This window comes from Trachinotus anak, unplaced genomic scaffold, assembly GCF_046630095.1.
Source record: "Trachinotus anak isolate AG129_WGS33_773 ecotype Australia unplaced genomic scaffold, CSIRO_AGI_Tana_v1 ptg000024l, whole genome shotgun sequence".
Lineage (NCBI taxonomy): Eukaryota > Metazoa > Chordata > Actinopteri > Carangiformes > Carangidae > Trachinotus > Trachinotus anak.
In genome coordinates, this window is record NW_027273875.1 from 13184542 (window position 1) to 13210382 (window position 25841).

The window sequence follows — 25841 nt, forward strand, 5'->3', positions numbered from 1 at the left end:
GCAATGTACACACAGTGGTCGTGGCTCAGCTGTCAGCCTCGTGGCTGCTGCTATGTGTGAGGTTGTTGGTTTTGCATGATTGCAGCTATGTGACCCCTGCCTGGATGAAATCCCATAAATGAGTGTGAGGGTTTAAAATGTGTTGAGGTGCTATTTTGAGGAGGATGTGACAGAAGGAGTGACATCGCAGGACAGAAGCTGGGGATGTCGCAGAGGCCCTTGTAGGCATCCGATTGCCATTTGTCTCCAGGCCCAGGTGGAGGCTGTCTTATTCACCCACACTCACATGAGAGAGAGAGGGGAAAAAAGGAGAGAGATTAGCAAAGTAGTTTTGGCTTGAGTTGGGCACTAATGTATTTTTCAAAAGGACAGGTGCTGAGCTGCCAGTTACACTTTTAAAAGATGATGTTGTTGGTGCTTGTTTGTTAATCATTTATATGGGCCAGGCTATATCTAGTGATGACATTGAAATATAATATGCTAAATTAATCCCCTTATGTACTGCAGTAATGACCTAACACCATATTAAACAACCTAATGTCGTGCAGCTCACTTTGCCAGGCTTCCTGTCACTCCCTCTACAGATCAGAGCATAGTGCAAACATTGGTTGAAAGAGCTGAGCCATTTGTCTCTCATATGGCTGCACCAATCCAAACATCTTGCTGATGAAAGACCATTAACCAACCAATACACAGGCCTATTAACCATGCAGACCCAATGTGATATTAGCAGCGCATTAAAAAATGCTAACAGTAAATACAGCTGCATGGCACTAATGAGCTGTGGTCCACTGCAGGACAATAATAAAAAAGGTGAAAAACAGATCAGGAGAGAGGTCTGCATACCAATTAACTCGTCTGTTATCTGATGGCTTACTGCAGTTTTTAATGACATTTCTAAGGGGTGGAATTTTTTTCATCTGCATCCGTCATACTGTGTTATATTTGATGTTATCATATTAGATTCAGTTCAGCCAGATCAGAGTTGGCACCCATCTAATGATTACATGCTGCAGTGTCGCTTTAACCATGTGGGGAGATACAAACCAGGAGAGCTGGTGTGTGCAGCTAATACACTGTGAGCAGTAGGAGACGGCTCACCCTGGGATAATGAGTTATCCCCCTAAGCCCCGCGCCTGGTCCCCTGACATCCAGCCTTAATAATTGGCTTTCCTGTGCGCACACACACACACACACACACATTCACAGCTGACCCTCACAAAACCCTCCTACACCCCGTTTACCTCTTAAACCTGGCCTCTAGCTTTTGCTTTCCCAACTACCCCACGCACCCACAGGCCTCTTTCTCTGCTGTGATGCTCCACCAAGCAGCGTGCACTAGTTAGAAACCACCACACTACTGAAACGTTGAGAAACAGCAGGGCTTCACATTTTGAGTAACCCAACTGGGAATTGCGCTTATTTGTTTCCAGGGATGAAGAAGACTGGCAAATGAACCCTCACGGGGGGGAAACTGGTGTATACCCGTCTTCTCTTCTTCCCCGCTCCGCCTGGCCCTGGAGTCTTCATTATGACCAGAATAGACACCTTCTATTTCGCGTGTTAGCACATTCTCAAAACAAGCCGTGCACCTCAGGGACTCAGAGGTGCAGCAGGAGACTTGAGAATTGGGAATTTCTCCTTTCCCGTCTGCTGCGGTGAAGTTGTTTGCCAGCAGCAGTCTCTCTTGACCGGTAATAGCATTTGTAAGTGGAGAAGACTGACATGGATGAGGGAGATGGATTTAAGGGCTGCTGGGCTTGTTCACTGACGCACATGAGAGTTGAACAGGGATGTGTTTTGTGAGCAGGCTGCCAAAGAGGAGATACAGAGTCTATGTAAGGGTTAGTTAGCTTTGAAGACTGACTCCTGATGTGGGGACTTTCCTTCATTGTGCTTGCCCAAAGACAGCAACAGAGAGAATTACAAAAAACACTCCAACCTGGCAAAGCCTGCCTTTTGTCTCCTGACGGGCTGGCAGATGTCCCAGTAAGCTCACCCACATAGAGCAGGAGTCAACAGCTGTTATTGTTGATATTGATTGTGATCTTGCACTAGGAATTACCTCCTCTGACCCTTAAGCACAATATCAAATGCACCTGGGGCTGCTAATACCTTGCTTAGCATTTTAATGCTAATGGGCGGACGTTCATGTAGAGCCCTGTTAGCTCAGCCTGCTCCCACTGGAGTTGGCCCAGAGGGAGCAGTGTGTCAGTGAGATGGAAGCCCGCTGTGACAGGCTGCAGCTCTGTAGAGCAGGCTGCTGTCTCAGCCCAGGGGAACTGGGTCCCATCTACACCTCTTTGGCAGGTAAAGGATTTAGCTGGCTTCACTAAGGGGGAGGAGGAGCCCTTGCTGCTGTCCCTAAACCCCCGTGAGGCCTGGAGAGAGTTAATTACAGTTTATGTATGCACTGTCATCCCCCATGAGCCTCTCTGCCTCTGGAGCAGCCAAGCTGACTGCTGGTTTCTGAGCACTTTGTTCTGTAGGAGGAGGTCCCTGCAGAGAAATACCCTGGATGGAGCTTATTAGCTGTTGTTCTGTGTGACTTCAACATTGTACAGCAGTCGTTTTTCATTCTTTGGATTAATTCACACTTCGGACATAATTGAGTCTACCCAGGGCTTCTAATGGCAGGTAATTGCTGGTTTTTGGCAATTACTGAAAGTCCATAAAAACTAATCCTCACCTTATCAGACAGTAAGCTAATGCTCAGCCGTCCTTCACGCGACATGCAAAAGTGAATGAATGAATGCAGTGTTGTTATCCTGCAGTGTCCTTTTATATGCACTCAGTTATTGCTGTCAAGCTAGTTAGCATGAGGTAATGAACAAACACCAGTGTTTCCAAAGATAAATATTATTTAACTGTGTAGTATTCACTTCTTTGGACAATGTGAAAGAGAAGAAAAGCAACAACATTTGTCACCTATGCAAATGTGCATTCTGCACAATTCAGCTACAGTTTGTTTGTAAATGCAGAACATCTGTAACACCAGTTGTCAATGGTAGGTACATGCAGAAGTGTCTCATTAACCCATCTGACCAAAACAGATTTAATGTGTCTTGCAAATGGAAGTTCAGTCATCCATAAATATTAGCCTTGGAAATGTATCATGTGTACAATACAACCTGATTCAGCCCCAACAAGACAAGCACATTTCAGATGTGTAGCTTATCTTTGGGGATGGTGCTAAAGGCTGCGTGAAAAGGGCTTGGGAAGGAATTGGTGCTTGTGCTGGAAACACTGCAAACCCTAGCAGGGCGTGTCAGTGTGACAAGGAACAGCAGGAAGAAATGTGTGTGTCAGTTTGTGTGTCTGTCTATCAGCTCAAAGCACACACACAAAGCACTGCAGAGGAGAGGACAGCTAGAAAGACAAGAGCCCACAAAAGGCCTGCAGCTCACACACTGTTAGAGCTGAAAATGTTCATCTGCAGTTCATTTACCTGATTACTGTGGTCACTGTGCATCTGTGCTTGATGTATGTGTCACAAAGCCTTCATCTTGCAGGGTGTTCTGACTTAAAGAAGACTCATTAAATCATTAAAATGACATGTTCATTGCATTCACCAATGTCTGTGAAAATTCATTCATGTTTCTGTGGTTTTTTACATTTTGTTCCAGTGGACCACCAGCTTGAAAACTGAGTGTTGTTATTGGAGAAGTCTTTTTTCACACAGTTTTTCTCTTTGTTTTTCACAGTTCCAGATTTTGGCATCGATGTGCTCTCTACCAATGGCAGCCAGGAGCCTCACGGCCCAGGCCTCCTCAAGGTGTCAGGCCTAGAGCGCAGTCAAGAGAGGAGCCAGGAGAGCTGCAGGGACCACCAACCCCCTGCATCCAGCACCCCCAATCAGCCTTTGCCCCCCCAAGACCTCCCCCTTTCCCAGCCACAGCCACAGGCTCAGCCGTCCATCCCCCAGCCTCCGTCCCCTCATTGGACCCAGGCAAACGGCCCTACCCAGGCTCCGGCCTCAACCCACCTGCCCCCACGTTCAGAGGCTCTCCCCAGGCCTCAGACGCCCGCAGCCCTGCCTCTCGCCCAGGGCCAAGAGCCCTCACCGCCCCCCCTTCCCCGGCCCCAGCACCAGCACCAGCCTGAAGTGCTGTCTCACCCCCGGCCACCACCGACGCCCAGCCTTCACCCACATCCACCATCACCTGCCCTCCCAACTCACCACCCTCACCAACAGCATCCCAGTCAGGCAGGGCCCCACCGGCCTCCATCGCGCTGCCACCCCCGGCCCCTTTCTGCCTACAACAGCCTCAACCTCAACGGTCACAGGTATGGCTAATATCAGACAACCTCACACACCCACAGATCAGTTTGTTACAAAAACATTCATGTCTCTCATGTCCTCATGCAGGAAATTGCAGAGCACAACCTCCACATTCATACACACTATTCACACATACTTGAAAATACTAGAATATCTCTCGAGCTGAAAGTGCGCGTTATGCCCTATCAGTATGTAAATTGCTTTCAAGCAGAGCTTTAAGTCCCTGAGCCAAACAGTAGCACCGACTATTAACAGCAAAATAAAAGGGCCACACTGCTCCCTGACTGCCTGTGATTTATTAGCCACCCACATTGTCACTGGGGCTCTTTACAGATTCCAGCCCCCATCAGTTATACTGGCATTACGTGTGATAGAATAGTGTAACCTTGGAACAGTACTGTTTTTATTTTATTGATGAGAGGTTATTTGTGCAGGAGACCAAGAGGAAAGTTGTAATAATCTGTCTGGATGAAATTAAACTCTTCAGAGGACTGTTAAATTTCCCAAGTTGTGAAGAATCCTCAGAGGAACTCCACTTTGTTTGTTCAAATACACATCATCGCGGTAATTTTTCATGCGATTAAAAATAACAACAATAGAGCTGGTGCAAGGCTAAGTTTAGTCTGTTGTGTCCTATATCTGTGGAGAAGCACTGAGGCCTGTGAGACTCTTCATTAATTTAAGACTCCAGGACTCCAGCATAGCTCCTTCAGAACCCACTCAGTCCCAACAACAGCTCTGCCTCACGGGCTCTTAGGACTTGGCTTTGCCTCCCACTCTCTGTGCCAGCCCTGCCAGTCTGCCAGTGCGCCAGCAGGGCCTGGCACCCGCTGTGAATAATCACGGCCGGGGCCCACAGCAAAGAGCGAGCACTGCAAATGAGCTTTTAGGCTTTGTGTGTGGAGCTGTGGAGACGCAGGCTCTGTGGCTGCCCCCGGGGAAAACCCACACACACTACAAAAGACTGTTTGCTTACACATGCATACAGCCTCTCATCCCATTTCCGATGCACATGTTCACTACCTGGCTCTGGAGGAAGTGCCTTAACAGAAGCTGTTCAAAGACAGATGCTCGTTCTGTTATGCTTGCCAGTGGTGGTTTATTTGTATCTGAGGGTGCTGCGAATGTGGTGTTTTCACGGATCATGTCTGCCCTGGATTCTGCGAAGCACAAGAGAGAAGTAGGGAGGCGCTTGTAAATGGAGGACAGTTGAGGTGTGAAAACACTGTGCTGGGAATTGAACGTCGGAGCAGATGGAGATTAAGGGGTGTGGAGGAACAAGTGTTAATTTTGACTGATCACGCCTGGCTTAACGTGGCTCCTTTCTCCATATTTCTCCTGTTTTTTCTCTCTGTCTCTTTGCAGCAGCAGCAGGAGCAGCACCCCAGGCACCAAGCCCCACGGGCCTCCTGGTCCCTCATTTCACCTTCCCCACCACCCGCCTGCTCCCGCGGCAGCCGCAACAGCAGCGGCCTCCACCTTTCCCCTGCCCTTGGCGGCTAACCAGAGCTCCCCCCACAGCTTCCCCCCTGCCTTGCAGTCCTCGCCACACCCACATCACCCCAATATGTTCGCTCCTCCAGCAGCCTTGCCTCCACCACCGCCACTGACGTCTAGCACCCTGCCAGTACCTGGACACCCTGCTGCTGGGAGTGCCTACTCAGGTAACCAGTGCATGCTGCCAGCAAATGTCCCCACACCGCCCCCCAGTGGTGTGGCACAGCTCAGCACACTTATTAGGCAGACAAAAAACAAAAGGCAGTCTTATTTTAGCCAGTTGTTGCGTCACAGCTGTTGCCAGGCTGGTGGAGACATGAGAGTAAACAAGGAATCATTTCAGAGCAGTGTTTGATTTGAAAGCGTTTGAGGTGTGGAGACAGATGGATGGACAGAATGCTGCTCTGGTAATTATTTAAAGAAACAAGCAACCGAGTCCAAGATTATCCACGTGTACTCCATGCCTGGGGTTTTGTGTGTTTATAGTTGTGCAGACAGTTCAAGTTCACACTGTTTGTCATGCTCTGATTGATCGATTCTCACAAACCAGTAATATCCACCAGCAAGTCAGAACACATAGCAAAAGCGATTACAGACCCTGTGCACATATCTACGCATTGCTGTCAAGCTAAATGTCAGGGTCAGTGTGGGAGGAGGAGGAGGAGGGGGCTCTCCTTCAGCAACGTTCCAAGAACTTCCATTTTCACCTGGAATGGTGTTCATGTGTGAGAAATCAATTTGGTCAATACGGAACGGAGAGAGCTGGATTTTGTTCAAAAGATACTAATGAAATTTTTATGAGGAGAAAATTCCACCCCGGCTCCCAGCCCAATAAAGCTTGAAATGAATGCAGAAAATATTGTAGCGAGTCACAGTGGAATAGGAGGGATAAGGTTACTCAGGAGGAGACATAATCTCTCAAGGCAGGTTTTGTTGAATTTAGAAGAAAAGCCAGTGATTACTTGAAATCCATTTTTTCTCCACAGGCTGTGCAGAGGTTATTAGAACAACAGATGTTGTTCTCTCAGAGGGGCTGTAGCGTATCAAATCACAGCATTTGACAGTTCCAGCAGTCAGACAGATCTAATCATCTCAAGCCTCGTGCAAATTTAAAATGACATGCTGATAATCACAGCTATTTCCTGGTTGTTGTTGTTTTTTTTTTTCACATGTAACTTTGTAACATGGCTACACACTGAGCTCCCTCCAGGGGTCTTTGATGGCTTCCAGCAGGACTGATGCTTTAATTTCACTCTAATTAAATTTACTAGAATATGTCTTAATTACAGAGACTTTTAATGTTTAGATAAAGTTTCACTGGAAAAACAATCTACCACGACAAAATTCATACCACATGGTCCTGGGAGAAAACCTTACATAATGGCTTCTGAGGCCATTAAGTGTCTATTCTGAGTCTGCTGTGTAAAAATGTCTCAACAGTCACCCCCTCCCCTCATTAACAAACCCAGTCCTAATCCTGCCCTCTTGGTTCTACTTCTCCAGAGCAAGACCTTCTGCGCCAGGAGCTCAACACCCGTTTCCTGGCCTCCCAAAGCGCCGACCGCGGCGCCTCGCTGGGCCCTCCGCCCTACCTGCGCACTGAGTTCCACCAGCACCAGCATCAGCACCAGCATCAGCACCAACACACGCACCAGCACACCCACCAGCACACCTTCACGCCCTTCCCCCACGCCATCATGCCCACCCCAGCACCGCCTATGGTGCGTACCCCTGCCAGAAATGTGAGGATAAGTAGAGCACGTCTGTGTTGGGTTGGAAAGGGTGGAGGGAGGTCAATGTGGAGAAAATCTCACCGTAAACAAAGTTTTTATGCCTTCTAATAATGACTTTTAAATGTGTAGAGGAGTTGGCCAGCATGGCACCGAGTTTGTTTTCGCTTTGTGGGTGTGAGAGTGAAGATTTTACAGTTCGACATGTGTGTGAGCGGCACACTGTAGGGACCTTTGAGCTTCTATGGCGGCCTTTCAATGATGACCATGTGTGTCCGTCCACACCACAATGATGGCTTTATTCTCCGAGAAAGCCTTTCTAGTGTTTTCTCTGGCACACTCTAGGACTCCAGACTTGAATGCCGTTATTTTCTAAATTGGCAATAACTTGCCCAAAGCATGTTAACTTCAGAGCCAGCTCTCAGAACATAATACACTTAATTCATTCTGAATTTAATGACATCATTTGGTCCTGTTTGGGGGTTTTATTACTGGCAAATGCCTAATGTTAAGAGCCCCACTGTTTGTTGGGGGAGACCACAGGCAATGGGCGGCTGGACCTAAAACTCACATCAACACACACACACACACACACACACGCACACATTTGTAACTGCCTGGCCCACAGAGGGTTCGCTTGGCTCTGATGATACCTCAAAGGCAGCATGGCGAAGCCTCTGACAGCTAATGAGGCCATAAAAAGCCTCTTTATGGCTGCAGTGTTTAGTCTTGACTGGGGGAAATATTCGCCCTGAGCTTGTGCTGCACCACTAAAAGGAGACCAAATGAGACACAGAGCCCATGCTAGTTTACTAGGTCTTCACTTGATCATGAAAAGAGGAGGATGAAAACGGTCTAAGCTTAGAAAGTGGCTGAACCTTGACACCCAGTTGACAACTGTGATCATAATCTAAATCTGTGAGCATGCTCCTAGTTGTAAAATACAGTTTGTGATGTATTTTGTGTTGGCCTGAAAGAAGCCAGTATACATGTGCAGGTTATCATGTCTTCTCTACATATTTGTACTTAGTTCTGTTTCATTTCTCCTACAGTTTGACAAATACCCAACAAAAGTTGACCCATTCTACAGACACAGTGTGAGTTTCCCTACAGCCTACTATCTGTCTGCAGAGCACTTTGTTGCAGCCCTTGCTAGCTGCTGTTGTTGGTGTGTGTGTGTGTGTGTGTGTGTGTGTGTGTGTGTGTGTGTGTGTGTGTGTGTGTGTGTGTGTGTGTGTGTGTGTGTGTGTGTGTGGTGGAGACAGTTAAGCATCCTAGCTGTACCATCTCATCCTTCAGCCACAGCAAATGTTGTGATTAATGAAACAATGCAAGATCTTAAAACCTTGGAGCAAAAGATTTATTGTGTGTGCATGAAACAAAGAAATTATTATGCAAAGAAATTAATACAGAAGGAGACAGTATTATTACCAGAGGAATACTATAGCTTTGTCTTGCTTACATTGCATTTGTTATTGGCTGCTAACAGCAGTGGCTTGCTCCATATTACTCACTAAAGGGGACTGCCTTGCTGTGTGCGCCTGTGTAAGAATGCTTTCTCTTCAAACTCTCCCTCAGAGCTGAGATGAAGATTTTAATATCAGATAAATCATGTATTTGTATTCAGATCAACCCTGGGCCAAATAGATGTTACAGAGTGTTGGTAGTTTGTTTTTTAAGCACTTCATTTCTGATTCTCAGGGTTTCCTCAGTCTTATTATGGTAGAGCACCAAATACCCTGAAGCCATTTCCTCCCTATAAACTTAGTGATGTCGTGAACCATGATGCACAGGGAAACACAAGTTGCATTTAAAACCTTCCAGCATAGCCGCAAGAGCTTCTAATAACTCATCGTGGCTTTAAATAATTTTTGTTGCACCATTCATGATTAAATGGATGCAAGCATGCAATTTGAAAAAGAAAAACATTTCTAATTCCACTAAGGCCAATATGACTGACAAGAACAATTACACTGAGTTGATTACATATCTTTTCTTCTAGATAATTTTATGGACGCCTTGAGCCCTTGTTTGGTTTACATGCATTTTGCTTGTATTACAACATTCCAGTTTTCATATCAAAGGAGAGTTTTCCCTTATTTAAATCCACTGGGAATGAGCAGGGAATATTTTATAAACATGTGAAACATGTAGGCAATCGTCTGTAACATCCCCCATCTCAGCAGTCTTGGAAAATTCTGATTGGACGTTGCTCATCCGTCACTGTGACCTGTTTGCTCCATCTCCTCGTCTGACTCATGCAGCTGTTGTCCTGTATCTCGCTGACAGACCGAACCATCCTCACACTTATTCTCCCTCCTCTCTTCCTCAGCTCTTCCACTCCTACCCACCGGCCATGTCTGGCCTTCCCCCTGTCATCCCTCCGACCGGGCCCTTCGGCTCGCTGCAGGGCGCCTTTCAGCCTAAGGTAAAATGCACATGGACACCTCCACACACCCACATTCACACACCTACGGAAAGACAAACTGAAGATAGGAGTTATTTACGGAGGATCTTGTTTTGATCTGTGTCTGCTGCTCTCTAGACCTCTAATCCACTGGATGTGTCCACAAGACCTGGAGCCGTCCCACACACATTCTTACAGAAGGACCCCAGGGTAAGAGCACATACACACAACACAATGTAGAGACAACCTTTAGACTCTGTCAATGTTGCATAATCCTCCAAGTCATCAGATGAAGGATTTCAACACCAAATTAAGCCACTGACTTCATATGCAGTTAGTTTAGACTGTCAGCGTACATGTCCCTGCCGTCCTCCCCGCTGCCATGTTTGTCTTATTTGTATGCAGATCCATGTTTAGCACTCATGTGCTAATTACTCCTGAAATGCTTAATTTCAAAGGGAAATTTTAACATTTCTGTTTGGATCATAATGAATGCCACACACAGAGACTAATTAGAACCAGCATGATTGAAAGCAAAATAACTCGTTCTGTTTTCCTCCCTCCCTCTCATAGCTAACAGATCCATTTCGGCCCATTCTCAGGGTGAGTGCTCACTCCCTACAGCATCTCAGCCTCTTCCAACCTCACACATACAATAATAGCCATGATGCCTTAAAGGGTTTTTGCTAATGGACTAAACAGTGTCTTTAATTAAATGAGCGCTGCACTTGGAGGCTGAGTGTATTAGTTTACACCACAACAAAGCTCATTGTGCGGATCAGTGCATCCTCAGCATGTGGAAATTCAATTGTAAGACTTTAAACAGAAATCACTTGACAGTCTCTCCACTTCCAAACAAGAGCATTCAAAACACAGCTATAATCACTGTACTGACCACATCTTTAAACAATATGTGATCAAAGCTGCTACATGCTGGACCATATCAGTAGGTCACTGTCAGATGAATAAGAAGTGTGTGCTATGTTCATGTCATCAAGATGATTATATGATGGCAAAGCTGATCGCAGCAGGGTTCAAAATGAATGTGCATTGACAACATAGTAATACTTTCAGATGTGAGGATCCCATATATGAGCCTATGATTAGGTTCAAAGATAAATATACCAGAGATGATGTTGATTAACATATGTAAAATGCTTTATAATGTGTAAACTGGAAACCATAATATACTGACTTGCATCTGTCATTCACTTTAAAGAGTAAATTGGTGACAACATGTTATTGTCTTGTGTTTACAGAAACCAGGGAAGTGGTGCGCCATGCATGTCCATATCGCCTGGCAAATATACCACCACCAGCAGAAAGTGAAGGTGAGGTCTCGCCTGACTCCTCTCTCTCTGCACTGTACCAAATATATGTTTTAACACAGTGTGAAGTTGGATGTGTTTCAGTTTCATCCTACCTGTATAGAGAATATGTCCTTTAAGTATACAAGAAATCAACAAACTTTATTGTCACCATGAAAAGACAATCAGACTGCAACTTTAAGATGCTACTACACAAAGAGACGGTGACATTTTTTTTTACAAAAATTCAAAAGTTATTTCTCTTCTTCTGAGGAGTTCCTGGAGCTGATTCACCATCACTCTGGTGGACTCATGTAAATCAACAATTACCTCAAAAATCATGTTTTTTTTAGTTTGCAAAAAAAATAAATCCTCAGGAGAATTTGGCTTCATCAGTTCATCACGTATACTCCTGAATAACGTATACTCTCTTTTAAACAGCAGTCATCTTTTCCTTTTCTCTAGTCTCTTCCTTTTATCACTGCTTCTTAATTATAATATCTGTGGTCAAATGAATATTGTAAAGATAGAAGCTGACCTTTCTACTTGTTTGATAGTGATCTGAAATTTGTGATTCTCCTGCTGCAATGAGTACAGGTCACTTAACAAGATACTGTTCAAATAATTAAAATGAAAAGTAATTTAAATTTGATGGCTTCTGCAGTTACAACCATCTTTTCTTCAGGTTATAATGATGGGTCTATAAAGAGAACCTGTAAAATAGCCAGTTATACCTCAGTGACATTGTGTAAAGGGGTTTTTCATGTGTTTCTCTGTGTCGCTCTGGCGTCTTCCAGCAGCAGATGCAGGTCGACCCTCACAAGCTAGACTTTGGCTTCAAGCCTGAGTTCCTTAGTCGACCTCCGGGCCCTGGGCTCTTTGGCGCCATCCATCACCCCAGCGACTTGGCACGGCCTGCAACGCTCTTCTCCGCTGCAGGTGAGTGTGTCAGACCTCTGTGTAGAGAGACTGATTGATGGTTAACACCAGTAGCCTCTGACATACAGCAGCAGTCGATCACTTCTTCCTGCTCAGAGTGAGCTGTTGTCTGTTCACATCATTGTTTCTGAGTTCAGCTGTGACCAATCCCAGACGGCACAACCAGCAGGATTTACCCACAACATGGAGATAAAGATGTCAGTGTAGTCCCCCTCTTTAGTCCCTGAATACTGACTGCACATAGAATTAACCCTTATTTTTGACAATAACATTTAATTTAATTTGAGGACTGCATAGCCAATTTTTCTGGAACTTTCAAGAGCATTTTGTGGTTCTCCTCAAAGGTGGTAGAGCCTCGCATCGGTCTGTGAGATGTATTGTACTTGAGAGTTAAGATGGGAAAGTCTTTAATTTGGTCACAGACCCAAGTATTTGACAAATTAAAACCTTAACCTGATGGTGGTGCTGGAGGAAAATTTTAAGTCATCCTAAAGAAGGACCTGGATTTCTAAAGTCTGCTCCAATCCATCACAGATGTATTGAGATAATTTAATGGATAAGAGAAAATTTTGACCTGCTGGTGGCGCTAGATTAAAAGTCAGTGGGCTTCATCTTCTGGGGATGTTGAATATTCTGTACAAAATTTGTGTTTGTTTTTGAGATATCTCAGTCTGGACCAAAGTCGGTGTGGAATGATATTACCAGCATTGCATCCCAAGAGCCTCACCTCTAGCACAGCTACAAAAAAATTACAGCAGACACTACTTTTAATGCAAAAACACACAACATATACAACGTTAGATAAGGGACCCTTGATTTTTTATTTTTTTTGGTAAAGAATTGTGACTAAGATGTGTCCTGAGTGGGACATTATAGAGATGAAAAGTAAACTTATTCTTGCTCTCAAGAGAACATAATATGAAAGAGAGAAACTGCTTCTAAAATACCTCAAACATATCGACCCAAATGATTTATTGATCAGTCTCTAGTTGAAGGCTCCAGAAAAAGCAAGTGGACCTTAAGATTTTTTTTTTTTTTTTTTTTTTTGTCAAAATACAGTTTCCAAGGTCAAGAATAAACTTTTATGCCAAATTACCTTACATAGGTTCATCAGTGGTTGATCAAGGTTTCAGTGATGCCTTCTGTCTCTCCCTCCTCAGGTCCTACACACCCTTCAGCTGGTCCCTTCGGCCATCCGCCCCACCATCCTGGAAACTTCCTCACCCCAGCATCTCACTTAGGTAAGAGGACTCTTCAGTTCTTCTCAGTCTCATTCTGAAAAAGGAAAATTAAGATGTTGATTGGATGCATGGTAACACCTTGTGTCTCCCACCAGAACCTTTCACGAGGCCTACATCATTTGGAGGACTGGGATCTCTCAGTTCATCAGCCTTCGGAGGACTGGGAAATCCGGCACTAAGTGAGTTTCAACCTCATGAATGATACTGTTGATCATTAGTAAATGTTACTGGACAACAATCAGTACAGCTGTAATAATATTTCCTGTTTGTAAAGTTATTGTTCTTCAAGTTGTATAAGAACATCTGCAGAATAGAATTAAAATGCATACACACAGATCAAGATGCCGAGATACGCATTTAACTTGTGTCCTGCCGTGTTTTTCCACGTGTTGAATCCCTAACAGCGGCCAACTCAGTATTCGGCCACAAAGATGGCCCCAACGCACAGCAGCACTTCAACAGCAACAGTAACAGCAGCCACCAGGAGCCGTGGAACCGCCTGCACCGCACGCCGCCCTCCTTCCCCACACCACCACCCTGGCTGAAACCCGGAGACTCTGAGAGGAGCACCTCGGTCAGCTCGCATGAAAGGGACCGAGACTCTGACAAGCGGGACTCGTTGGTCGGTAAAGAAGACAAGGACAGGTGGGTGCAGTGCAGCAGACGGTAGCTGCCAAATGTGATTAGTCAAGACTCCTGTTTACTTTGTTCCAGGACACAGAGATAAACAGGAGTTTGCTTTGTTAGCTTATTTGTCCTTGTGATGTAATTTGTCAAATTAATTTGGAATAGAAGTCGAAATACTCCCAGTTAATCTTCTGAACTAAAGTAGTACTGGTTCTGATGGGTACCTTTTGGTTGTATTTCTAGGGACTCTGTGGAGAAGCGTCACCAGAGCCATCCGTCACCAGTCCCTGTAAACCCCATCAGCCTTCTTGGCCACAGCCGGCCTCCAGAGCACCACAGGAACCACTTGCCCCCAGCCTCTGGAGAAGCTCAGAGGGACAAAGAGAACAAGGCAAAAGACAGGGAGAGGGACCACTCAGAGTCCTGGAAAGACAATGGCACAGACGACCACAAGCTCAAAGACAACCAGCACAGCGACAAGGATACGCCTGTCATCCATGACGGGCGGGTGTCAGAGGACAAAGTGTCTAACAGGGGGACAGCGTCACCCTATGTCCGGCAGACCAGCCTAGAACGGCCCAACAGCGGCCTGAGCAGAGAGGTCCTGGAGAAGAAGGTGGAGCTGCCGTACGAGCACCAGAAGAAGAGCAGTGAAGTGAAAGTGAAGGAGGAGAGGAAGGAGGAACAGGATGGAGCTACAGAGAGGCCAAGTGAGCACCCAGCACAGGCACCCTCCACACCAAACCTCCACCCTCCCTCCTCAATGCCTATGCCTATGGGCATGGCTGGTGTCCACCCTATCAACAGCATCAGCAGCCTGGAGAGAACTCGAGTGGTGGCTCCCTTCATGGGTATCAGCCCCATCCCAGGAGCTGACAGGTTCCCCTACCCTGCCTTCCACTGGGACCCAATGAGGGACCCCTACAGGGGCCTGGACATTCACAGACGGGATCCTCTGGCCAGGGACCTACTGCTAAGAAATGACCCTCTGCACCGGCTGGCGGCGCCTCGTCTCTATGAGGCCGAGCGCTCCTATAGGGATCGTGAGCCTCATGACTTTAACCGTGACCATTCCCACGCTCTGGCCCTGGAGCAGAGGAGGGAGCAGGAGCGCGCCCAGCTAGAGGAGCGCGACCGCCTCAACATGCTCAGAGAGGACTATGAGCATGGGCGCCTCCACCCAGCAATGCATCATCCTGCCCTTGACGGACACCTTCCCCACCCTGCCCCGGGCCTTATGGCCCCTGGACTCCCAGGCATGCACTTCTCCAGGGTCAGCCCCTCCGCTGCAGCAGCCGCAGCCCATCAGAACGGTATACTGAACAAAACACCACCCACCGCCTCTCTGAGTGCCCCGCCCCCACTCATCCCCACATTGGGTGCCCGGCCCGGCTCCCCCAGACGGACTACTCCCCTGGCCACAGATATCAGAGACAGGCCGGCTCACAAAGACATTGAGGCGCGGTGAGCTGAGCCTTAGCAGACTCAGTGCCCCTTCAGCCCTGTGCCTCACTAACACTGAACTCACACCAAGCACTTAGCTTTGGGCAAAGCAAGACTGTAATATAGCTGTGAATAACTTATGTGGGCAGAGGCTGGCCCACACAATGAACTGTTTTTGTATAAAACTACAAAGAGACAATAATAATGGAACAAAAAATAAATTTTAAAGATTTTTTTTTTTTTCCCAGTTTGCTCCAGCTTTCTGTGTTCATTCTTCCTCTTGTACAGCAAAGTGACGTGGAGTAAGAATGAACCACTTTGGAATGTACAGGTACTTTGGCACTGACAGCAAAGTGTGTAGATAATGTGTACAGTCGCTGTGCTCACTCTGTATGGATTAAAAATCATGGTACAAATATGCAAAAGGGTGTTTTGAAAGCTTTACTTTGAACAAATGTAAACAAAGGAGTATTACGGCGGTGATTCAGAATGTGATTTTTGCAATTTCCTTTGTTTTTTTTGGTTGACGCAGCTGATTAGCATTGTACCAGAGACCCCATATTCAACTATGCAACAAATGTCTGGGCTCCCTTTCTGAAAGCTGGCCTTCTCACCACGACTGACTGTACCAGTAAAGGACAAAGAGCTGTATTCTCCCCACAACTCAGACTTGATGAACACTGGGTCCCTGGCTCCATGGTTTGTAGGCAGCAATTTGGTAATATTTTGAGAATTACTTTCTCAACTATGATAAAATGTGGTGACAATCCTAGAAACAGCTGATGGAAGTATTGCATTTCAATGTATTTTTAATGTAAAAAGCCAGCAGCACAAATGTTAAGACACTCCCCACCCCCCTTATTCCTCCTTCACTCAGTTACCACCAGTCTTGTTCTGGGGAGAATGCAGCACATCAAACACTATGACAGCACATAAGCCCTACTGAAGGAGTGTAAAGTACATGTTTTGGAAATAGGTTCTGTTGGTCAAACAGTGTATTAAAGTGCTTTCCTAAGTTGTTGTACCTACAAAATCAAAAGACAAAAAAGCAAGTCTAAACTACGGACAGTTTGTTTCTAATGAGCAGAGATCTATTTTAGTAGTCCACTGAAGGTTTAGTTGTGCGCTTCAAACTCTGTGATATCATGTTGTGCAGTGTTTTTTAATCCAACATAAAAATGTCCACCGGAGCCATAGTGGTTAGTTGATGCGTATTTCAAAAAGATTGTTAAATGAGAAACTTTTTTTGCTGTTTACCATGTACAGGGAAAAAAATGAAGTCTTTCTAGATCATGTACAAAAATGAGAAAAAATGAAGCGACTGAATCTTCAGCATGCTCCTCATTTAAACTTGTGTTATGTAAATTGTGCCATGTTATTAAAAAATGTGTACTAACTCTGTTTTCTGGCTTTTATTCCTCCACCCACATTCACTGAACTGAGTAAACAGAGCCTATATGTCTTTCTGACACTCCTCATTTACACACTTAATGACTTTCAACATTAGACTCCTAAAGAGGATAAACTGCTTTGGCTGCAACTCACATCTGCTTCTTAAGTACTTTAAACGCTGCTGATTGTGTAGTTATGAAGTAGCTATAAAGACTTTACCACTTATCACAGTCACCTCTGATCAGGTCATCAATCGCCTAAAAAGCCACAAGATGAAGTTCGCACATCTCTGCTGACTTGGTAACAGTTAAAACATCATCAGCATCACATCAGCCACTTGGACAAGTGAGGGCTCGTGCTGGTTGAGTAACATCACTGCCGCCTTCACTGGGTGAATCATGGCACAGTACTTGTGTATTCATCAGAGGATGCAAGAGTTATCGATGTTCCCATTACACTGAATAACCACAGCATTCAGGCATCCTTCTCTGATTGATGTTTAGCGCCGATGGACCCGGGTCATGCATCAATCAGACATTGGCTCAATCTGTTACTGGTGGGAAATGTGGGCAGCCTGTGTTTCCTCCTGCCACATGAATGCCTCCTGCTCCTGGGACAGACAGCAAGTTTCCTTTCAGACCTGAACACATGAAGACTCCTACTACAGTGTGTGGTAGTTCAGGCTTTTCACCAGGAGATGGTGCCAAACTGCTACAAATAAACTTAACACAAAGGCTCTCATAACTGCTCCAAGATGACACCTCAACCCCACCATGGTCTGCAACGATTAACCAAGTAATCAACTTTAAAAAAATCAATTACTCAATGAAAAAATAATTATTTTTATATATTCAACAATTTTTTTAAAAGTATTTTAAAAGTGTCTCTAGTTCCAGCTTCTCAAATGTGAATACTTTCTGGAAATCTCACTCTTCTATGATAATGAACAATTATTTTAGTCAGTAAACCAGACAACAACTGGAATTTAAACTTTTTACATGTGAGGATTTGCTGCATTTCTGTTTTATATGACTGATTTTGGACTGATGGTTATACAAAACAATCTGAGACATCACTAAAGGCTCTGGGAACTTGTGATGGACATTCCTCCACAATTTGCAGGCTATTCTCTCATAAATTATATAACAAACAATTAATCCATTAATCAAGAAAATAATCAGTATATTACATGAAAGAATAATTGTTAGTTGCAGCCCTAATTTTCATTAGTGATCAATCAGCTAATAATTCCCAGAGTACAGCTCAATTTAACTTTAAAACCTAAAGCTGTTCAGTTTACTTAGAAAAGAAGCAAATCTTAACATCTAAGAGGACGAGATAATGACTGGTCTTTTTCTTAACAAAATGACTGGACAATTAACAGTTGATTTACTGTTGCAGATTAGTTTTCTATCAACTTATCAATTAATCAGATCGTCATTTCAGCTCTAATGTCATATGTCTGACCAGGTCAGAACTGACTCTTTGCTGCCTGGGCATCAGCTTAGAGACCTTCTAGAAAACATGGAGCTACGTCGTCTCCCTGAGTCATGAAATCTACTTCAAACTCTGCATCACAACTATTGTGTTCAGCCGGTGCTTCTCCCTGCTTCTATCAGCTATTTCTGGCAAAGCCTATTCTACACACTGACCAACAAAATCCTAAACTCCCTGAGTAAACTGCTTTTGGATGTTGCTACAAATCCTTCCTCCACTGGACAGAACCTGGCTTTTCATGTATCTAAGCCTCTTCCCTCGATTTGCCTCGTCTGTCACATCCCATCAGAGACAGAGACAGCGTAGGGTAGGGGCAGTGCTCAGATGGACAAAGACGAGGAAATGGCTGCAAAAATACAGTTGGTACAGTTGGACTCACACAAGCCATTAACTGATTATATAACATTTTATCAAAAATATTAAAAGATTATCAATTCATAAAGAGAGCTACCAGAAAATTCAATAATTCTCATCATTTTTTGGGCAAAGGTTCAGAAATTGATGAAGCATCTAGTCAGTGTATTCACACAAATTTCATTTCCTCATAGCAGTGCAGTCAGCCGGAGCTGTTTTCATTGATCGAAAAGCAGCCAGATTGAGTTGTTATCAATAATCAAATGAAGTTACTGCCTGACAGGAATAGAGAAGCTATTAGTCTGCAAAGAGACACACTATCCACTGTGGTGATCGACAGAACCGGGTGTCTGACGGGGTGAAAACAGGTTCCTGTGAATACAACTTCTTTATCAAGCAACACACTGATGACAACAACAGCAACAACAACAGAGAGCAGTGATGAGACAACACACAACAAAACCAGTCAGCAGCTCTGGTGTTTCACAGGTCAGTGGGTAACGGATGTTTTCACTCAGAGGTTTCATGGTGTGAAATCCTGACACTGATCCAATTAAAAACTCTGAATTAACTTGTTAAACTTAATTATTTTCATTATTGATTAACCTGCCAGTTCTCAGTCAATCAATTACTCCCTCTCTGGAAACTAATGCAGTTAGATATACATAACAACATTTGGGCTCTGTAAATCCAAGTCAGTGCTCCAGGATTTCTTTCAGACAGTTTTCATTTTTATAGTTTCAGACAGCTCTTCAGGTTTTTTGTATAACTGTATTACACATTTCATTCAGGATTCATATCTAATTCGGATTTTATGGTATATCTTGTGTTGTGTGTCTTCTCAGGACATTTCAATCTGATGAAGGCTTGGCCTGGTTAGTTAAAGGTGAAACATAAATACATTTAATTTCCCAAGAGTCCAAGGGAACGTTGTCACATTATTTGTTTTGTCCGACCTAAGAAGTATTTGCAATCATAGAAAACCAACAAATACTCACAACTGAAAGCTGTGAGTAATTCATTTTTGGTAATTAAGGCTTGCCATTTTTATTTTAGAAATGACCTAAATCTTATCAAAAAACTTTCAGATGATTTTCTGGTGGCTGAAACATTTCAGAAGTGCTATCTTTAACAACAGACTGAAGCAGTTATTCAGGTTTAACTGTCTGCATGTGTTAAACTCTCCACAGGCGCTAAATAATGACAGGTGCCAATAAGTGTTGAATGACAACACTTCCTAAAGGGCTTGAGGGGGATCTGAGTCAACCAGATAATATTTCGTGTGTTGATTTCACTGTCAACCTGTAAAACGTCAACTAACCAAAACCTGCAACCCTTCACCACACGACACATCATTCATTTATTTTGACTCCAGCACACTCACTATCGTTTTCCTCTCCTCATGTAATTTGGCTTTTTGAACACATGGTGGCATCAGTGTATACTCCAACAGTGTAAGGTGAGGCAACAGTGACAATAAAGAGTTTCAGAGCAGGGATGCTGCACAGGAGGTAGTTCACAGTGGCCCTGTCATCTCCGACCTGACGGAGTCAAACCAGTTTGGCAGGTTGACTTCCCAGCATGTTCTTGATAATAGCCTGGATTGAAATGAACTGTGTCATCAGACATGCTGTCAAACTGGAAGAGCAGCATGGCGAGCTAGACACTTCCCAAGTGTCTTTGTTATTGTGCTTGAGCTCAGCTCTGAGGCAAACAAAGCCACAGTCTTCGTCAGCTGACTGAACCATGAAGCCTGGAATTCATCCCAGTACCGAGAGTCATCTGTCTCATAACTGATGGCACACCTCTCTGTGCCTCTGAGCTCACAGAATATCAGCAAACAAGAACATCTGACGCCTCGATCCTATTGTAAACAAAACCTGTCTCTGGGAAATGACTAGCCTCTGGGTTATGCAGAAGACAGAGGATGACAGGGGAACAGAACTACCTGAGATGAACCTATAGATGTGTGTACTGTAAATGTATTCCATCACCTTAATCTTATGTAGCACAGTGCATTGGCTCTGGCTAATACATCAGCCTTTTCCCCTAGAAAAGAAAAACAGCTATTACAGAGGAATGCTCATAGTCTTTTCTCCCTGCTGACAACAGTTCTAATCACAACCAAACAAACGCACTTGGGCGCTCCTAAAAATACTTTCCTGTTTATAAATGGGACGACATCCCACTCTCAGTGGTAACGTTCTCCCGGTGTTTCCATTCTCCTGAGAAAAAGCCTATAAACCTATAACACAGGTCTAACAGTACTGCTGTCGGTTCCTCTACTGTATTAAGCCGATGCTCAAGCTCAGTCTCAGAGTTCATTCGTTCATCATTAGTTGAATCGTTTAAATGGGGTAAAACATCCAAGTGACGGGTGGAGGCTAATGTTACATTTCTGGAGAGGATGAGATCAAAAGAGTAAAAGCCGGCCTCAAATATGAAACGCCGTATTAGCGCACAGTGGAGCCAGCCCTCCCGTGAACCCTGGGAAATTAGCATAATGCTTTAGACGCACGTATCCAATAATCTTTCACACTGACTGCTCACAGTGGTCAGAATGAGACGAGCTAATCTGGCTGCTCTGTCAGAGCCACGTGTACATTTCTGAGGAGAAGATGAGGCTTAGATATCCTGTTTGCTTAAACTTCAATGTAAATATATTCTGACACCAGGTTCAAGCCAACTGTAGCTATACGCCCTTACAAAAATAGACAATTGTTTTCTTGACTTTTAATGGATTCTTTTGATCCTCCCACATCACTGTTCATACTGTACATGTTGTTTGATGTCTGAGGTAGCTGAAGCCTTAGGCCGTCTGAATGATAACTGCACTGATGGAAAACTGGAGTATCTGAACATGTCACGACACACGTTATAGTAAGAAGCTGTAAATACATTACAGGACGCTTTCAGCCAGTGGGAGAGAAACACTTGAGCATTGCCTTTCTGTAGGCAAACACATGGTACAGTTTAACAAAGCAGTGGATAACTGCTGTTTATCACAAATGATTAAGCCAGGAGCCTTTCTACACCCCACATGTATTCTTTCTTCTAAAACAAGATACTCAAGGTTCATCTGTCTGACCCTGATATCATCCAACCATGGAAACAAAGAAGCTTAATCCTACAAGTCTTTCATTTTATTTCCACCAGGAGAGTTTCAGATGACCTTCACACACCTGATGCAGCAGGGCCTCATTAGCTGTGAGATTTAGCTCCACCAGTGCAGACTGATGTACTTTAATTATTCCAGGAGCTGCTTTTCCTGCACCAGAACATTTCTCATGGAACACATTGTTATACGAAAGCAGAGTATGTACAGATGTGATATTAGGTGTCTAGTGTCTGACCTTCTCAGTGCGGTGTCCCCTAAGGACAAACTACATGCATCAGAGCACAAACATTAAAAGAGAAACGTGCTCAAAATCCAGAAATGCAACAAAAACACAAATAGGCAAAAGACGTGCAACAAGAATTGCTACACTGTAAGTGTTCAGGAATGCTAGGAGGAGTGATGGCTCCATTTGGATAAGTAGCAATGTTGCAGACACACAACCATTTGGATTTGAAACATCTTCCCAGTTAATCAAATTATCATCACATTTTGATAAAAATCAGTTTAAGTCCGTTTCAAAAGTCTATCTGCTGTTTATCCAAACTGAGTCCATCTCTCCCCCTAGTGTGCCAGAGCCATTCCAATGTAACAGCTCTTATGGCATGACATGTTTTACCTGCTCTGCATGTGTTCAGGTCTGTACCGTTTTCATATGGAGAGCTGCAGGGATGACCCGGACATTAGCATCGCCCTGGTTCCCTCAACAAAAAACTAATGGGATTTTTACATTGGCTTTCAGATTACTGCAGAAAATAAGCTCTCTGACAAACAAAGGTTTATGATCCTTACACGGTTTGTTCAGCAGGATCATCTTCACAAATAAACAACACTTCTGTAATTTTTGAAGCCTAAACACAATCCCAGAAGTAAAAAGCTAATGGTAAGGTAGTAGTAGTTTGCAATAGCACAAACATAAACCAACAAGGCTGTAAAGGTGGACTAATGGTGATGTTTAACGTCCCCAACCTTCTCTGTAGTCCTATTTAGCCACCTGTTAGCAACCACCTTTAAAAATATATATATATTGCAAGTGCAGTATTTCTTGATTGATATATATATATATATATATATATATATGATATATATATGTCATTGTATAAAATGTGAAAATGTCTCGAGCTTGTGTTAACAACACACCTTATTTCAGTCATCTAAACAAAAATCCATTCAAAAAGCCCACTGACTTTGGGAGGTGGGAACCGTATGTGCTAAAATGTTAGGTTATTTCCGGGCTTTAGGACTCATCCCTGTAGCACTCTATTTGTAGCATGTAATTTTCCCCAGTATTAGATGTGGCTACATCTCAATATGAAGTTATTATCATTGTCACAAAAGCATCGCACAGAATCGAACAAGAGATGGGGAAGTAGTAATAATTTCACATTTATTTATTTATTTAATGTACAATTGCTAACACCTTGCATTGTCAATAAAGATTAATTTGCATATTCATCAGGGGGTGGTACTGCTGTGACAGTCTTATGTTGGGGATATATTTAGTACACATGCATTTTGTCCTTATAGATGCAACAATGCCCAGATTATGCATATAAATTAAGAGCTCTTATAAGCACTGAATCATTTGTGGCAAACATAGTCAGATCTCAGTCAGCAGCCATGTGCAGGCAAGGCTGGTTGATAACCATGGAGGAGCCAGAAGGGACAAGGAGGACGAGGAGGTCTTATTATGACACCTTTCCTCAAAAAGTCTCAAATCCAGAGTTGTGTGCCACTAGGTAGTGTTTTTGACTTTACTTTTAGAAGTGTTGCCTGCCCAATAAAGACTAACTAATCCAGCTTTAGCTACACAAAAGCTGTCTAAAGACAGTCAAAAGAACAGCAGTATGATGTGCTGACAGTGTGGGACATCTGAAATTGAGAGCCTTGCTGCATTATAGTCCATTATTTTTTAAATTGTCACCTGGTGCCTGAATTTTATGTTTTCATTTACATAAATAGAGACATTTCCACCATAAGCTGATGCAGAAATGGAACAAAATTCACCAGACTGCAGGAAATTAAGTGTTTAACACTCAGAATTTCCTGGAGGAGGACCCCCCAGTCACACCCAGCCCCACCCACCAGTTCTGTTGGTGAGCCGATAAATCACCAGTGAGCCAGCACGCACACTACGAGGGTCCTGGAGGTAACTCGGTCAAATAAATGGGACGCAGCCATTATAAATGTTATTAATGACACCTGTGCTCTCCCTGCTGTGAAAAGGCCCTGTTACAGAAATGAGGAATGTGCAGGAGTCATATAATATCCATAAAGCAAATAGACATATTAACCTCCAGCATAGAGCCGAGTTAGGGGCCCCCTGGGCTCGGCAGGCAGCTCTCAGACCAGCAGCGGTTCCTCAGGAAGCAAACCCCTCATCGACAGCACGAGCGCATCACGACGCAGCTGTCAAACAACAGCAATAACACGAGCGCAACCAACACGAGCCCTTAACTCACAGCTGGTGCCAATAAAAGCACAAACTAACACTCAGCGGTGACGACACTGCCCACACAGAGACAGCAAAGCTCACAGCAGCTCACAAACACTGACCAACATCTACAACACGTTGCCTCACAATGCGAACACAAGCAGCAAAGACTTCCCTCGAAGTGAAGCGGTGACTCCTGGAGCTCAGCGGACCATTCAGCAGCCGGTCCGGCCTCACCTGGCGGGAACAGAGACATCCTGCAGTGGCATAAGCTAACTGTTAGCAGGGGACCTGCTTAGAAATGTGCAAATAAAGTTAGTTTCAGTAAACTGTGGAGGGTGAAAAGAGTTTCGGTATCTTTGGCGACGCCTGTGGTGGTGCGCGGTAAATGCCGGTTTGTTGTGAACCACACCTGACTGACTGTCTCACCAGACAGCCAGTTCAAACAGCCATAAAACTGTCAAATACAAGGACTGGTGTAGGTGGGTCATGGGCTTAATCACCATTGATTTACCTCCTTTGATGATAAATAATGACTTAAAAGACACTTATTTTCATGAAAACATTTGAGCCACTTTAAACCCACTGCCCAGTTACTAATATGTGTACCACTGACAGTAGTGTGCCGTGTGACTATAGAAGACACAGGTTCATCATTAATGTGGACAAAATAACTGGAACATTTTATGTTTTAAAGTAGCCCAACTATAAATAAATTGTGAAGCTTATAATATTCAATATTTCAGATATCATCAGGGTCGTTTGTAAGTCATAGTTTTGGTGTGGTTAAATTTGATGACATTATAATGCGAGCTATTCCTGTTATTTTGTCTATCCCTTGTTTAACAAGTAAACCTCATCAACACCATTTCAGAAACCTCTTAGGCCTGTAAAGGAAATGGGAATCTATATTAAGAATGAGACTGGAAAGTAGCATAACTAAGTCTATTCTATGAATACTAATTCACTGATAGTCTCTTCAGTGAGACTTTTGCTTTCCAAAGACATTACCCATACAAATCCAGACTGATGACTTCTATGGGAATTACACAGCAATTTATAATGCTGCCCCATCCGGAGCCTCAGTCTCATTTAGCACCTGTGATGGCTGCAGTGCTGCGTGGAGGGGAGGTTTCAGCCTGTGAAGGTGGCCTGAAGTACGTGTCCAGCATGGAGAAAAGACATTGTCTAATTGCTTGGCTGGAAATAGCCTGTGATGGGGAGGGTGAGCTCCGCTGGTGCAGAGTGAAAAGGGATTGCCCCATCCTGTTAAATCACCACCCTGACCTTTGCCCTCACTGTGGCCACTCTGACTGATGCTCCTGCACATGGATACACACGCCCAGCACTAATACGTATGAACATACACATGGACACACATACGATATATCACTGACATCGCTGTGGTAATAACAGAGATGACCCCAATCATCAGAGGGAGAAAAAAGGGAAACTGAGCCCTATTCCTTTGCCAAGGCTACATTTTATCGCCCTTCTCTATTGTGCCCTCCTGATGACATGGCATTGGAGGTTGATCACCTATAATAGAGTCCGGCCGAGGTGCAGATTAAAAGTA

General features: G+C 44.2%; 1 protein-coding gene and 1 long non-coding RNA gene across 19 annotated transcripts in view; one reads left to right on the plus strand and one right to left on the minus strand.

Moving 5' to 3' along the window:
• The window catches only part of auts2a (activator of transcription and developmental regulator AUTS2 a), a 314983-nt gene extending 298109 nt beyond the window's left edge, over positions 1-16874 (plus strand). For 7 of the 18 annotated variants that reach the window (XM_071460185.1, XM_071460193.1, XM_071460186.1 and 4 more), the window contains 13 exons: positions 3705-4287; positions 5648-5946; positions 7283-7521; positions 8562-8606; positions 9842-9937; positions 10055-10126; positions 10490-10519; positions 11176-11247; positions 12021-12162; positions 13323-13403; positions 13499-13582; positions 13796-14048; positions 14274-16874. In XM_071460185.1, the coding sequence (XP_071316286.1) occupies positions 3705-4287; positions 5648-5946; positions 7283-7521; positions 8562-8606; positions 9842-9937; positions 10055-10126; positions 10490-10519; positions 11176-11247; positions 12021-12162; positions 13323-13403; positions 13499-13582; positions 13796-14048; positions 14274-15498 (3221 nt within the window). In that variant the 3' untranslated portion in view covers positions 15499-16874. The remainder of the gene's footprint in view (positions 1-3704; positions 4288-5647; positions 5947-7282; positions 7522-8561; positions 8607-9841; positions 9938-10054; positions 10127-10489; positions 10520-11175; positions 11248-12020; positions 12163-13322; positions 13404-13498; positions 13583-13795; positions 14049-14273) is intronic. The other 11 variants (XM_071460190.1, XM_071460197.1, XM_071460199.1 and 8 more) reach the window with 10 other exon arrangements.
• On the minus strand, positions 11365-25489 carry LOC139607404 (uncharacterized). The gene is made up of 3 exons (XR_011684846.1): positions 24126-25489; positions 13259-13437; positions 11365-12179 (listed from the first exon to the last, which is right to left on the minus strand). It is a non-coding gene; the product is annotated as an uncharacterized lncRNA (long non-coding RNA).
• Between the last annotated feature and the right edge of the window lie 352 nt (positions 25490-25841).